The sequence below is a fragment of the Oryx dammah genome, unplaced genomic scaffold, assembly GCF_014754425.2.
Source record: "Oryx dammah isolate SB20612 unplaced genomic scaffold, SCBI_Odam_1.1 HiC_scaffold_6, whole genome shotgun sequence".
Classification (NCBI taxonomy): Eukaryota; Metazoa; Chordata; class Mammalia; order Artiodactyla; family Bovidae; genus Oryx; species Oryx dammah.
This window is the reverse complement of record NW_024070190.1, coordinates 17,531,160-17,545,284: the sequence shown is the minus strand read 5'-3', so window position 1 is coordinate 17,545,284 and position 14,125 is coordinate 17,531,160. Positions and strand designations below refer to the sequence as shown.

The 14,125-nt window shown below is 43.2% G+C and overlaps 1 protein-coding gene across 4 annotated transcripts in view; it reads left to right on the top strand.

Moving 5' to 3' along the window:
* MAPK8 (mitogen-activated protein kinase 8) overlaps positions 1 to 5,093 on the top strand; it is a 97,304-nt gene extending 92,211 nt beyond the window's left edge. For 2 of the 4 annotated variants that reach the window (XM_040242566.1, XM_040242567.1), the window contains exon 12: positions 2,349 to 5,093. In XM_040242566.1, coding sequence (XP_040098500.1) covers positions 2,349 to 2,494 — 146 coding nt within the window. In that variant the 3' untranslated portion in view covers positions 2,495 to 5,093. Of the gene's footprint in view, positions 1 to 2,343 lie in introns of all 4 variants that reach the window. The other 2 variants (XM_040242568.1, XM_040242569.1) reach the window with 1 other exon arrangement.
* The last annotated feature ends 9,032 nt before the right edge of the window (positions 5,094 to 14,125 follow it).

Sequence of the window (14,125 nt, the reverse complement as noted above, 5' to 3'; positions counted from 1 at the left end):
TCTTCTTTACCCGTTGATCTGTTATTGGACATACAGGCTGCTTCTGTGTCTTGGCTGTTGTGAACAGAGCTGCAGTGAATGCTGGTGTGCATGTGTCTTTTCAGATTATGGTTTTGTCTGGATATATGCCTAGGAGTGGGATTGATGGATCATATGGCAGTTTTCTTTTTAGTTTTTTGAGGAACCTCAAAACTTTCATGCAGAGATGGGCACAATAAAGGACACAAATGGTATGGACCTAACAGAAGCAGAAGATATTAAGAAAAGGTGGCAAGAATACGCAGAAGAACTATACAAAAAAGATCTTCACGATCCAGATAATCATGATGGTGTGATCACTCACCTAGAGCCAGACATCCTGGCATGCGAAGTCGAGTGGGCCTTAGGAAGCATCACTACGAACAAAGCTAGTGGAGGTGATGGAATTCCAGTTGAGCTATTTCAAATCCTAAAAGATGATGCTGTGAAAGTGCTGCACTCAACTTGCCAGCAAATTTGGAAAACTCAGCAGTGGCCACAGGACTGGAAAAGGTCAGTTTTCATTCCAATCCCAAAGAAAGGCTACGCCAAAGAATGCTCAAACTACCGCACAATTGCACTCATCTCACACACTAGTAAAGTAATGCTCAAAATTCTCTAAGCCAGGCCTTCAACAGTACGTGAACTGTTGGATTTTTAAAAGGCAGAGGAACCAAAGATCAAATGGCCAGTATCCGTTGGGTCATTGAAAAAGCAAGAGAGTTCCAGAAAAACATCTACTTCTGCTTTATGACTATGCCAAAGCCTTTGACAGTGTGGACCACAACAAACTGAAAAATTCTGAAAGAGATGGGAATACCAGACCACCTGACCTGCCTCCTGAGAAATCTGTATGCAGGTCAGGAAACAACAGAACTGGACACGGAACAACAGACTAGTTCCAAATAGGAAAAGGAGTACGTCAAGGCTGTATATTGTCACCCTGCTTATTTAACTTATATGCAGAGTATGTCATGAGAAACGCTGGGCTGGATGAAGCACAAGCTAGAATCAAGATTGCCGGGAGAAATATCAATCACCTCAGATATGCAGATAACACCACCCTTATGGCAGAAAGTGAAGAACTAAAGAGCCTCTTGATGAAAGTTGAAAGAGGAGAGTGAAAAAGTTGACTTAAAACTCAACATTCAGAAAAGTAAGATTGTGGCATCCGGTCCCATCACTTCATGAGAAATAGATGGGGAAACAGTGACAGACTTTTTTCTTGGGCTCCAAAATCACTGCAGATGGTGACTGCAGACGTGAAATTAAAAGACGCTTGCTCCTTGGAAGAAAAGTTATGGTCAACCTAGACAGCTAATTAAAAAGCAAAGACGTTACTTTGGCAACAAAGATCTGTCTAGTTAAGGCTATGGTTTTTCCAGTGGTCATGTATGGATGTGAGAGTTGGACTATAAGAAAGCTGAGTGCTGAAGAATTGATGCTTTTGAACTGTGGTGTTGGAGAAGACTCTTGAGAATCCCTTGGACTGCAAGGAGATCCAACCAGTCCATCTTAAAGGAAATCAGTCCTGAATATTCATTGGAAGAACTGATGCTGAAGCTCAAACTCCCAATACTTTGGCCACCTGATTTGAAGAACTGACTCATTGGAAAAGACCCTGATGCTGGGAAAGATTGAAGGTGGGAGGAGAAGGGGACGACAGAGGATGAGATGGTTGAATGGCATCACCAACTCAATGGACATGAGTTTGAGTAAACTCGGGGAGTTGGTGATGGACAGGGAAGCCTGACGTGTTGCGGTCCATGGGGTCACAAAGAGTTGGACATGACTGAGCAACTGAACGGAATGGCAGTTTTCTTCTTAATTTTTGAGGAACCGTCATACTCTTTTCCATAGAAACTACACCAGTTTACATTTATTAGGGCTGTAGTTTTTTTTAACTGTTTGAGTCATACATCCCTTGAGATCCTCTCTACAGCAAAATGCAATACAGACAGTTTTGCATGTATTATCAGTATTATTCACACACAGTCTGAAGCCAGTTCATGAATCTTGCTATAGGACTGTTTCTAAATATTGCTTGGAGTTGACAGTTCTTGTCTTGAATAATTCTTGTCTGAAATTAAAAAATTAGTAGAAAGGGCAGGGGCTCCAGGTTTCCAGACATTTTCCAAACTCTTGCCCCGTAGCTTGCAGTGAAGTGTTTGTAAGTTAGTGTTGTGTTGTGTGTCACTTGTGATTATTTTTAGTGAGCCTTTTAAAACCAAAAGAAAAATTATTGACCACTGGAGGCAGTCAGTACAGTACTGGTAGCTCGATCTGCAACTCTGTCTGCAACTGATTCGCTGTTCTGTTCCTCAGCACAGGTGCAGCAGTGATCAATGGCTCTCAGCGTCCGTCATCATCGTCGTCTGCCAATGATGTGTCCTCAATGTCAACAGATCCGACCTTGGCCTCGGATACAGACAGCAGTCTAGAAGCGTCGGCCGGGCCTCTGGGCTGCTGTAGATGACTACTCGGGCCTCGGGGGGTGGGAGGGATGGGGAGTTGTTTAGTCATTGACGGAACTACTTTGAAAACAATTCAGTGGTCTTATTTTTAGTGATTTTTCAAAAATGTAGAATTCATTTTGTAGTAAAGTAGTTTATTTTTTTTAATTTCAAGTGATGTAATTTAAAACTTAAGTTGTGTTTTAAAACAGCAACAGAACTGTGTATTTTTGCTGTAATTAACTGTATAATGTAAACCTAATTATTTTATCATGGTTTAAAATTTTTGCATATTTGCTTTATCTTATGCTGCTGATTTTTTTTTTTTACTGAATTTGTAAGATTTTGTTTATCAAAGCAACTATTATGTGGTGACTTGCCTATATCATGAATTATTTAAGATTTTATAGTTTTTTTTATTAGAATTTATTTCAAATGTTTTGTTCATGATGCTATCCTTTAGGGTTATGTGCTTATCAATGAAATAACCCCAGAGGAGTGAGGGAAAATAACCTGTAGCCAGTTATATTCAGGAATAACTACTGTAAATGATGAACGTGTTTTTTTTTTAAAAAAAAACCTCCAATATTTGCTACTTGCCAATTCTAATTTAGTTACATACAATTGATAGGTAATCCTATGTGAATTTTGGCAAAAGCCCCATCATCTGAATGGCAGAATAACTCAGAGCATGTCTTTGAAAGTATTGGGCGTCTACCACCATCTTCCTATCCCCGTATCCCACCCACCAACAGTACAGTAAGAGAGTATGGTGTCTTCTGCAAATTTGTGGCATGCTCAAAGCTTATGATCACATAAAGTCAAGAGGATACTTCATGAATAATACATTTCAACGCAAATAAACAGATGGTTCACCTGTGCTAGCTGAGAGCCTGTTTTTGTACACACTGAGTTAATCTACTCAGGCTGTAGGTCCTCGCGATGATCTAGTCTGGTCTTTCTCTTTCCTGCAGCCTCGGGCCCTTGGACCTATTCAGTCTCCTGTTAGAGTGTCAGTCAGTTGAGCACCAGTTCTCAGGGTGTTTCTGGCCATTTGATTCTACCTGTGGCATAATCATATTTATACTAGCTGTTGGGAGGTTCCAGAGCCTACTTAGATTTCTGTAGGTGATGTATAAAATGAGCAATATACCGTTCATCTGAAAATAGTAGCACACAGCCATATATAGGATATCATTTTCTAAGGACTGTTTCTTCATATTGAGCAGAGCAGGCATAAGTGGTAGTTATTTAGTCTGAGTCTTTCACTTTTTTTATTACCTAATTTTCAATAAAACACACGATGTGGATGTTGAATAGTGTAAGAATGGTGCTGCTCCTGACAGTTGTATGTTAATTGTTTACATTTTATATCTGCAAAATTATTTCTCTATAACAGAATTTTTCTTAAGTAAAATGTCATTGAAGTCTCATTATCTCTGAAATATGTTGTCTGTAATGCCCCAGGCACTTTTTATTATTTTTGGAACAAGAGGGATTTCTTATAATGAACTGGGAAATGCATGCTTAAATAAGCAAAAAGTTCTAGGCAGAAAGCCCAATGGAATTAGTGACCAGCAGGAGTAGGAACTGGTGCGATTCAGCGTGTGGCATATGAAAGTCCACTTGGCACGGTATTCATGTATTCAGTGCAAAATTCCTTTTGAATAAGGTATTTTAGGTCATTGTTAATGTGCAATATATAGGATCAAGATACATTAACAGCCATTTTATATGTTTTGAAATAGTAAGATTGTTTTTGATTGTTTAAGCCATGATTTCCAGCCTCTTTTGAAGTGGCAGTCTTTTTATTCCTTTTCTACTCATATGACAGGGTGCATTAATTTTATTAGGCAAAATAAAGTTTTGAGACTATAACACCTCTTGAATTATAGAAACAGGAATGGATTTGCAGTTTCAGGAGAATTTGAGCACGAATGTGTTAAGTTTTTATTAGCTTGACAGTTAACTAGCTTTATTTCTATAGAATAGATTATTTCACTGTTGCACTTTAACAACTGACATGCTCCCAGAAGAGTCCCTTCGTTTTCTGCTTCCTTGCTGATAAGCCATCTCTTGGCGCAGGTGTTGGTTAAGCAAGGAAAACCAGGTGTTTTAACTGTATCGTTTGTTGTAAATGCCAGCTCCACTTGCCACCCAGCATGTTTCAGTTGATTGAGAGAAAACAACTCTTACTAGTCATGTAGACTTAAGATACATCCTAAAAACAGTCTATTTAAGTGTTGTGTGCCCTGGGTTTTTAAAATGGAGTATCTCAATACAACTTTCCCTCTTCTCTAACTGTGTCAAATAAACTAAAGATGGGCTAGTTCTTTTTAGTTTTAGAAGTTTTTGAAACTTTAAAACATATTAAACTCCTTTTAAATAAATGGAAATAAGATTTCTGTCAAGCAGTGCTTACGTAAAACCACCTTGCTTATCTTATAACTTTGGATTTTCAACTTTATATACTTAATATACCCATGGTCTTACTGTCAGAAAATTATTTAGACCAAGATTTATTATTCAACGTTATAGGTTAGGAAAGTAATTCTTTCTGTGTATTTCTTCCTGGTTACTATTCTGTTACCCTCCAATATAAACTGACCGTTTGTTAAATGATTGTATTGTTGGGATTGCTTCATTATAATAGACAAAAATAGAGCATCTCAACGCTTTCATACTGTTTGCTGCATACAGTTCTCATTTTGTTATTCACCCTCAGCCGCTGGTGGTTCCTGGAATGCATGCCCTGTGTTGGTGAAGGCACAGTGTGTTCACACCGGACTCCCTAAGAGAATACCAGCCTCTCAAGTGAGGAGGCTGTCACACAACCCCCTTAACAGTAGCAAGAAGCTTGAGTGCATGTAAAAGAGCAGACTTTCCCATAAGCCCTTTTGTTATTTCTTTCCATGCTGATCCCATTGTGTTGTCTGAAAAGGTGAAGGTGAAGAGGATGTGGCTATCTGATAGTGCAATCAGCAGCAGGCGACTGAAGCCGTTCGGGGTTACAGATAAGACTTGGTATACACTGTTGGCCAGGATGTGCTGCACTGTGAGGATGTAACTACCCATTGTTGCCTAGACATAAGCCTGTCCAACATTTTGAGGTAAAAACATAGTCTATTTTCAAGAATACTGTTGTAGTCTGTTTGTGAGTGTTGTTCATTAGTCACACACTAGCTGTAGAGTGAATGCATGACGCCCGTGACCCCAGGAAACTTGCCAGTAGGAAAACCAGACACCACTGTCCTGTCACTAGCAGCCCTTAAATGTCGCCTCTGGGTTTTGTACATTTCAGTGGACGTTGTGTTTCTACTGATCTCTCTTAGGTTTTTCCTGAATCAGAGGAAACTAATTTTTCCTGACTAGCGTGAAAGATGAAGGGGTGAAGGGCATTGAAGCAGGAATGTATAGTTTGGGGTATGATTAAAAAACTGGTAAGGAAAAAAATGTCCTAATGAGTTTCAAACTAACTTGCTCTTAGTTAAGTGCTCTTAAGGAGAGTCTAGTAAGAGTAACACTTTCTGGCCATTTCTGATTTAGATTCTCTTCATTACTGAAACTTCTGAGAAATATTACCTGTGGATTAGTTTTGCACAATGTTCTATTCTCACAGTAACTTACAAATTAAACTAGGTTTTTATTGAACTACCTCACACTAATTTTCTATGCTTTCCCAAGGAAGCAGTTGCCCTTACTGTTAGACCTTCACTGAGTGTGAATTACGTGTGTTACGTACTTTGGCCAGTGTCAACACTATACCGATAAGTATGTAAAATATATCCCTTGCATCAGTAAGAGAGACTCACCTGTAAAATCTTTCACTATGTATCTTAGAAAATTGTGTTAGATGTGCTCGTTGGACATTATTACTGTCTGTTTTTGTAAGTAGAAACCTGCTCGTGATATCAGTCCATTCTTTACATTTTACAAAAGGAATAAACCTTAGTAAATTTTACGAAGAAATAAATTACTTTTGTAGGCCCGATATTTGGTATATTTTTGAGAAGCTCTTAATCTTTTAGCCGAATGATGAAGTTAAAACTGAACTAGCTGTCTACCTGGACTGTGACATCTATTTTCTCATAGTTTATCCTGTTCCGCAGGTTTTGAAACCTGAAATCTGAGTATGATAATTGACATTCGCTTTTCTCCGTGTGTGATGCCATTCCTTCTTCATTCCGCTCCCTCCCCTGTGTTCCATTCCCTCTCCTCTCCCTCCTCTAGACAAAACAAAACGGGGCACTTTGTAGGGAATGCTGGGATAATTACTGTGGTTTTTAATCATTCATGCCCTAGTCATTAAACATGCACCACTGGAATGTAAACAGTGCTATCTTAGTATGTTAATTGGTTATAATATTTTAAATAAAAAAGAAAAAAGTGATATGAAAATTACGAAATTAAGAGTTTTTCATTGAAAAGAAAATATGAATTTTTGGTAAGTTTTTCTGGGCAGGTATCAGATTTCCTATGGATTTGGGATTAAAGGGATACTAGGGCAAGTCTCTTAGATTCGGATTTTATATAAATTGTGAAAAGGCTAAACTATCACCCTGGTTTTCTGACTTATCTACACTTTTCTGGTGTTTGAACTTGCTAGAGAAACATTATCTTAAGAAAGGAATTTGCTTCAATGCCCTTAACCTAGTTCTAGTAGCCATGTGAGATAGCAGTCACATGGACCGCAGACCACTTGGCAAGAAGTATTTTTAAAGGATCTGTTTCAAAGCCACCCAGGGATTTCAGCTCAGCGCATTTCCGGCTTCGCCATGCAGGTGTTCTCTTCGCCTCTACTAGGCAGGCTAGCAGGCTCATTGATTGCATATGTCCAGTCTGTTGACTCTCTTCTATCTTGCTCGACTCTTGCTCCAGATAACCCTCATATCCACAAGCTCATACCCCTCCTTACCTGCACTCACGCTCTCCTGGTTATGAGGAAAGGACAGGCAAGGCCAAGTACCCACCTGACCACTACTGCTCCATTAGCTGATGCGGTCGCCAGCGTGACGCGCTCTGTCTCATCACCGTCACTGGTGAGACCTCCGGTGATAGACTGGACGGCAAGGGCGGACGACCATGCTGAGTGCCGAGTTAATTTCCACTCGATCATAGTGCCCTAGTGACACCAAATAAAATGAAGTAATTCTTGTTAATTGCGGCATTACACTTATTTCAGTACTGCTCCTTAAAAGGTCCATTGACTATGTCATTGAGAATTGATTTGTATTGATTTTGTGGATTGAGGGTTTTTTTTTCCTTAGCTTTTATAGCAGTATGTCTTTGGAGTTCATTTGAAACTAAAAGGTAACTTGAAATATATTCTGTGAAGTTAGACTTCTGTCTGACATAATTCATTCACCGTATCCTGTTGTCTCTTTCTCTGCGTTCGTGCTTGGTAACGTATTTCATTTAATTCCATCTGTGTGTGCATATATGTCTGAGACCCTGTGTTAGAAGCTGGGCATGAGATCTAAAAATGATGACACTCGAGTCTAGTAAGCCTGATCGAAATAAGTTTTGTATGAAGGAGCAAAGATCATGCTGAAGGGACACAGGGAAGGACTGACTAGAGGAAATGAGGGTTTTTGCAGAGGAAGCATTTTTTTAAGGAAGGTTTGGAGAAAACGGCATTTCCCACGAAAAGGGAATGAGAAGTGAAGAATGGCCTAGTGGGGTACGCCTGTAAAGAGAGAATGTGATGGGAGGTAAGACTGAAAAGTTGATCGTAAGTGAAACATTTTGAAGAACTTGACATCATTTTAAAGGCAGCAGGAACTGCTAGTTTGTGAATGGAGTTAATATGAACAGAATAACTGACAGTGGGTGCGGGTCTGATAAGAGTGGAGGCATGGAGATTGGGGAGCCAGAGACACAGTCGAGAGAACTGAGGTCCTCTGCGCATATTGAGAATGGAAAATTGGGGATTCAGATTGCCACCACATACGCGAAGTTGGCAAGATTAGCATTGGGGCTGATTGGTCAGCACACAAGAGGTTCAGGGAGAGTACCTTGTGTGTATTTTACAGATTGTACATCACAGCTCATGACGGAACACACTTCAGGTATGGCCTAAGCTTGCCATTTAGTGTTCCAGGAGTGGAAGGAAAGGAAAGCTTGCTCCCTACTTGCCTGCCAGCCTCTGTCTGCACAGTCTGTTCCCTAATGGAGTCTGTGTCATGCGCCTGCGTGGCCTGTGCCCCATTTTCATTAGTGTCACTCTGTAGACAGAGGGAAAAGAGGGGATTCCTGTTGGATGTAACATAAATAAGACTTGGAGTTACCTGAACAGGTAGGGGCATAGTTCTGATTGCTGAGGATCGAGTGAGTGGTAAAGCAGCAGTAAAAAGTACTTTCAAAAAGTTGGCAGGAAATACAAAGAATTATGACAGTGTATTGAGAGACAAAGGGTAGACTGAGGGGTCAGAACAAGTTGAAAGGGAGAATTCAGAAGCACCTGTGCCTTGATGAGACACAGTCCTGGAGAGGGTGGGATCCACTGAGTCTTAGGGGTCCCGACTAGCCTGACCTCCAGATGGAGAGTTTGGTAATCTTGGACAAATCTCAGCTTTGCCGAGCCCGGGGCTACTTCATCTGTCGCAGGATGGGAGATAAGTCTTTCAGAGGGCTGCGGAAATGATTGTGTGTATTTCTATTAGGATAATCCAAGTAAAGCAAATATAATTGTTGACTTTAGCCGTGGAAAGGAATAGAAATGGTTTAAGATAATGGGCAAATATTGAAGCGAAAGGGAGGAATTTTGTGTGGCCTCCCATTTGAGAACTTAAATACATGCTGATCCCCAAGTCATCCTGTTCATCCCAGTAGTCAGTCTTCATGTGGTTGGTAAGAATAATTCTCACTTGAGAGAAATGCCTCAACATCAGTATTGACTGAGGATTTTTGTTTGTTTGTTTGTTTTTACTTTCTGAGAAGTAGGACAGTTAAACATTGTTTTGATTCTTTTGCTGTTTTTGTGTATCATTCCTGCCTTTCAGTTCATTCCAACTGAACCTCCTCCATGACATATACTTCACATCTTTGTGCGCGTTACTCCCGCCACTTGTTCATTTGAAGTCTTCGTGGCTGAAGGCCCGCTCCGATCGTTCCTCCTCTGATAAAGCTTCTCTGCAAGGACTTATTCTTTGTTGTTCCTATTGCATGTCCCCGTGCTCTGTTCATTTGTTCACGCACTCACTGTTCTGTCCTGTGAGACAGCAGTGTGCTTTATGTCTCCTGTTCTGCGAGGCCATCCTGTGTGCTTATCTTCACTGGTGCTTCACCTGGAATCCCCTGGATGGAAGAGCCTGTTCACAATGATTGGGAAGTAGGCATTCAATAAATGTTGGTCTGGATAAGTTATTGACAGAGGACCTATCTTCTGTACTGTTTCTGTCCCCTGAAATTCAGTATTCACTGCTCTCAAGATCTGCCATAAGGAAGCTGCACGTAGCTCTATGACATGGCTGTAGTAACGTGAGCATGTGCTCTGACGGCAGACACCTGAAGTTGAATCCGGGCTTCACACTGGTTGCCTCACCTCCAGCAAGTTGCGTAAACTCTTTATGGCTCTGTTTTCTCAGAAGAAGTCAGAGGGAGAAGGTGGTTCTGATGTGGTCCCTCCATTCATTATCAGCTGCCTTGAAGAACGAAGTACCAAATCCCCACCAGGAGCAGTAATGAATGGGATGCAGGGTGCAGCAAAGAACGCGGTAGGTCATGCTCCGGGGCGTTACTGAGAAGGGAACTGGGGAGATGGCGGGACGCCACTGGAGAAGGCCAGAAAGGGCTGGGGAAGGGAGGAGGCGCAGACCAGGCCGCCGAAGTGGCCACCATGCCCCCACGCTGCCCAGGATCCTGCCAGGACTGGATTCCCAAAGTTAGTTGCACAGAACACTAGTTCTGTGTTGGATTAGTAGCAGTATTCGTGGAGAGCTTACTCTCTGCTGGGCATTAAGTGCTGTGACTGTATGAGCTCAGAGTTTTTATAACAGCTTTATGAGGTAAGAACTGTTACTCTCCCCTCTTAGGTGATCACGCTGAGGCACAAGGATGCTGAGCAAGCTGCTCAGAGCTACACAACCATGTGGTGGGGCCAGGATCTGAGTCTGGACAGTCTGCCTCCAGTTTTCACTCCGTGACCACTGTGCGCTACTGCCTAAGAAGTCTTATGTGAATAAAGGGTTTCGTGCTCAAATAAATTTGGGGGCTGCTAGTTAAAGGTAAGCACGTTCGTCACTTTTCGAGGCTTCTCAGACTCTGGTATGCATTTCCAGAAACCTGCCTCAACCATGGCCCTGTCTCCCTGCCTCTTCTCTTTGCACCCAGCCCTCCCACTTGTCCTGGTCTTGTTTCTTTTTTTCAGAATCGCCTCTCCTCGTCGTGGCACGCTCTTTTCTCCCTCACCAGTCTTTCCATCTGCTGGATCACTCTGGGCAGCACACACGTGTGCTCTAGTAATCACCTGTGAAGCTCTCCTCTGCTCCCTCCACTGCGCCACCCTGCCTCTGCTTCTCGTCACATCTGCGCTTCTGGAAAGACTGGCCTGGGCCCAGGGTCTTCTCTTCAGCTCCCATGCAGTCTTCCGTCGGTTCCTGCTAGCTTCTGGCCTGACACTGCGCTCCCCTTGGCCTGGATCCCACCGATAGTTCCCTGACTAGTTTCCCTGCTGCTCCTCCCTCTGTGGGCAGATTTAGCCGCTATCCAAAATAGCCGGGGCCAAAATAGCCTGCCTTGTTGAGTGCAAGCCAATTCATGTCCGTTTATTTAAAGCCCTTAAGTGCTTTCCAGTATCCCTTCAAATAAAAGTCACTCTTCTGTGAGCGACAGGGATCTACGGGGTCTGGTCCCTGCCTGGCTCTGGCCCCGCCCATCACCCGCCGTGCCAGCAGGGCACTGGTCCTCGTGCGGACTTCTGCCTGGATCTGTCTAATTGAACCACTGCCCCTTCCTGTCCTTCAGTCTTAGCTTCATCGCACGGTCAGTGTCTCATCTGTCCGAGCTCCCAGCTAAGCAGCATGGCAGCTGTCCCACACCACTGCTGCCGCCCCTCGCGCGGTCCCTTTGTGATGGGACTAGGCAAGGGTCCTGGGACAACCCTCCAGGGGCGTGGGGCCCTGCCCAGGACCGAGGGGATGTTGTGACTGACCCCATTTATTGCCCACAGATGGGAGCCTGGTTACCTGGACTCTGTTCTAAGTCCTTTTACTGTGGGGAGTGAACCCAGTTCACACCTGGTCCGTTATTCTACCAGCCAGGTAAACAAGGAGTGCCTCTTCTGCTGTTTTTGTCAGCTGTTTCTGTCTCTTTCATATACACACATTCTTAAAATCGTATTCTAACATGGGGCACTTACCAGGCTTTTTAAAAGTAAGCGAACTCATTTTTTTTTTTCAGTGTAAGACTTAAAATTTCCAGTTTTTTCTTTAGAGTAAAACACAAATTTTAAAACAATTAAAAAATTTTTAGAAGTAGTTTGAGAGCAGAATCCTAGATTTTTTTTTTTTTTACCAGTTTTCCACTATTGTATGTTTGAGTCATTGATAATTTGGCAATTTTTTCTTAGTAAGTTGTGGTTACTGAATCTTTCTAAAGCATTCATGTAGGTTTTCAAAAAATTGATTCCCTATCTTTTCACATTTATAATTCATTGATTTACTTAATATTATTATTTTCAAATTTAAGAATTTACTATTAATCCCTTAATCTCTAAACTTTGATTACAGAGTTTAGTGGCAGGCTTCTAGAGGTCTTTGAAAGCTAAATTTTTTGTATATGTGGTTATTTTTCTTCTTCAGTGGGTGTATAGCCTTCATCAGATTCTCAATTTTATTTTTTTAATTGAAGTATATAGTTGACTTACAGTGTTAATTACTGCTGTGCAGCAGTGGTTTATATATATATATATTTTATATTCTTTCCCATTATGGCTTCTCATAGGATATTGAATATAGCCCTCTGTGTTATACACGGGAACATTGCTGTCTCTCTGTCTTACGTATAAAAGCCCACATCTGCCGACTCAGCCTCTCAGTCCGTCGCTCCCCCAGTCCCCTCCCTCCTCAACGACCGATCTGTCCTGTGTCTGTGATTCTGTTTCACAGACGAGAGGTTCGTTTGTCATATTTTAGATTCCACTAAGCAGACATCACTAAGTGATATCATATTTGTCTTTGTCTTTCTGACTTCACTTAGTGTGGTGGTCTCTGGTTGCATCAGTGTTTTTAGTATTAAATGATGTCATTACAGTAATGGGAATAACTCGAATCCCCAGGTTCGGGAGCAGGTTCCATGAATGTAACTGAACTGGGGAGAATGTGGTGGACGGGACAGAGTACTGGGCCAGAGCCCCTCAGTCTCAGTGTGATTTACAGGCGGAGGTCAGTCTGTTTTACAAACAAAATGGAGAGTGCTAATTAAATGGAAATTGGAGGACAGAATATCTACTGAGTACTGCCTAATTTTCAGAGAAAAATTGAATTGCAGGTCTTATGTTTTGCCAGCAGGTGGCAGTGCGGCTCACAAGCTGGTTTGGGCCAAGCACTTGGCCAAAAGCTGAGCCTCTGCCACTACTGATGGCTGAGCAGACAGACAGCGTCCCCGTCATCACGTGGGGTCCCTTTGGGCATTTCTGCTCCTTTCATAGCCTGGCAGCATTTTTTCTCTAGGTCAAAGTTAAAACTGAGGACCATAAAATACACTGGTGTTCTCACCTCTCTTCCTGGCCTCAGTTTCTCCACTGAATAGGGAGCATGTGGTTAATGCCTGTGTTACTGAGTTGTTGTGAGCAATCGGTCACTTCATACTGCTTTCTTTCTCCTGAACAGGAGGAGGAGGGCAATACTTTACCCCGGGGGAAAGCTGGTCACCCACACTTCTAGGATAGCGATGGGCCTGGGAGCAGATGCAGGCAGTGCTGTCCACTGACCCCACCCCTCAGAGCTCCCCAAGAGAATCCTGGCCGCTGATGCTGCAGAGGCCCTGGGCAGGCACCTCTCCTCTTGGCTGCTGAGGCCACCAGTGACCTGGCTGAGGGCTCCTCATCAGCCTCCTCACTACCGCGGGAATTCCTAGTCAGCCTGGGCCTGTGGGCTTACGCCTTGACGATGGAGAGCCAGAGCTTCTGGGAGCACCAGCCCCCTGGCATTTGGAGCACTGCTGTGATAGTTTATACCCGCCTTCAGGTAGAGGGCTGGCTGGCCTGAGTGATTTCTCCAGAGATGGCAGTCAGAAAGCGGGGCACTTCGGTGACCCCACTCCCCGCAAAATCATTGCAGTTGGCTGCTGAGGATAGTGAAAAGTGACACGGAGGGATGCTGTGAGCAGGGGCAAGTGAAGGGATGGCGCTAGCACTGCCTGCTCTCCAGACGCCAGTCCCTTCTGCTCAGAGGCGGCTGCTTTGCTGCCACTGAAGGTCCGTCCCGAGGAACTCTGGCCCAGGCCTGGGCTGAGTGCGGTGGCAGCCAGGGAAAGGCTGGAAGCAACTGCCCCCATGGGGCCTTCAGGATGAACTGGAGGTAAGCAGGCAAGGAAGGGAGAGGGATTGGCATCACTCGAGGGGAATCTGCGAAGGGGGCGGGCACAGCTGAGGGGTGGCCGTCACTTGGGCTCACCTCTCCATTACGGAGCCGTGCCTTCACCCTGCACACAAC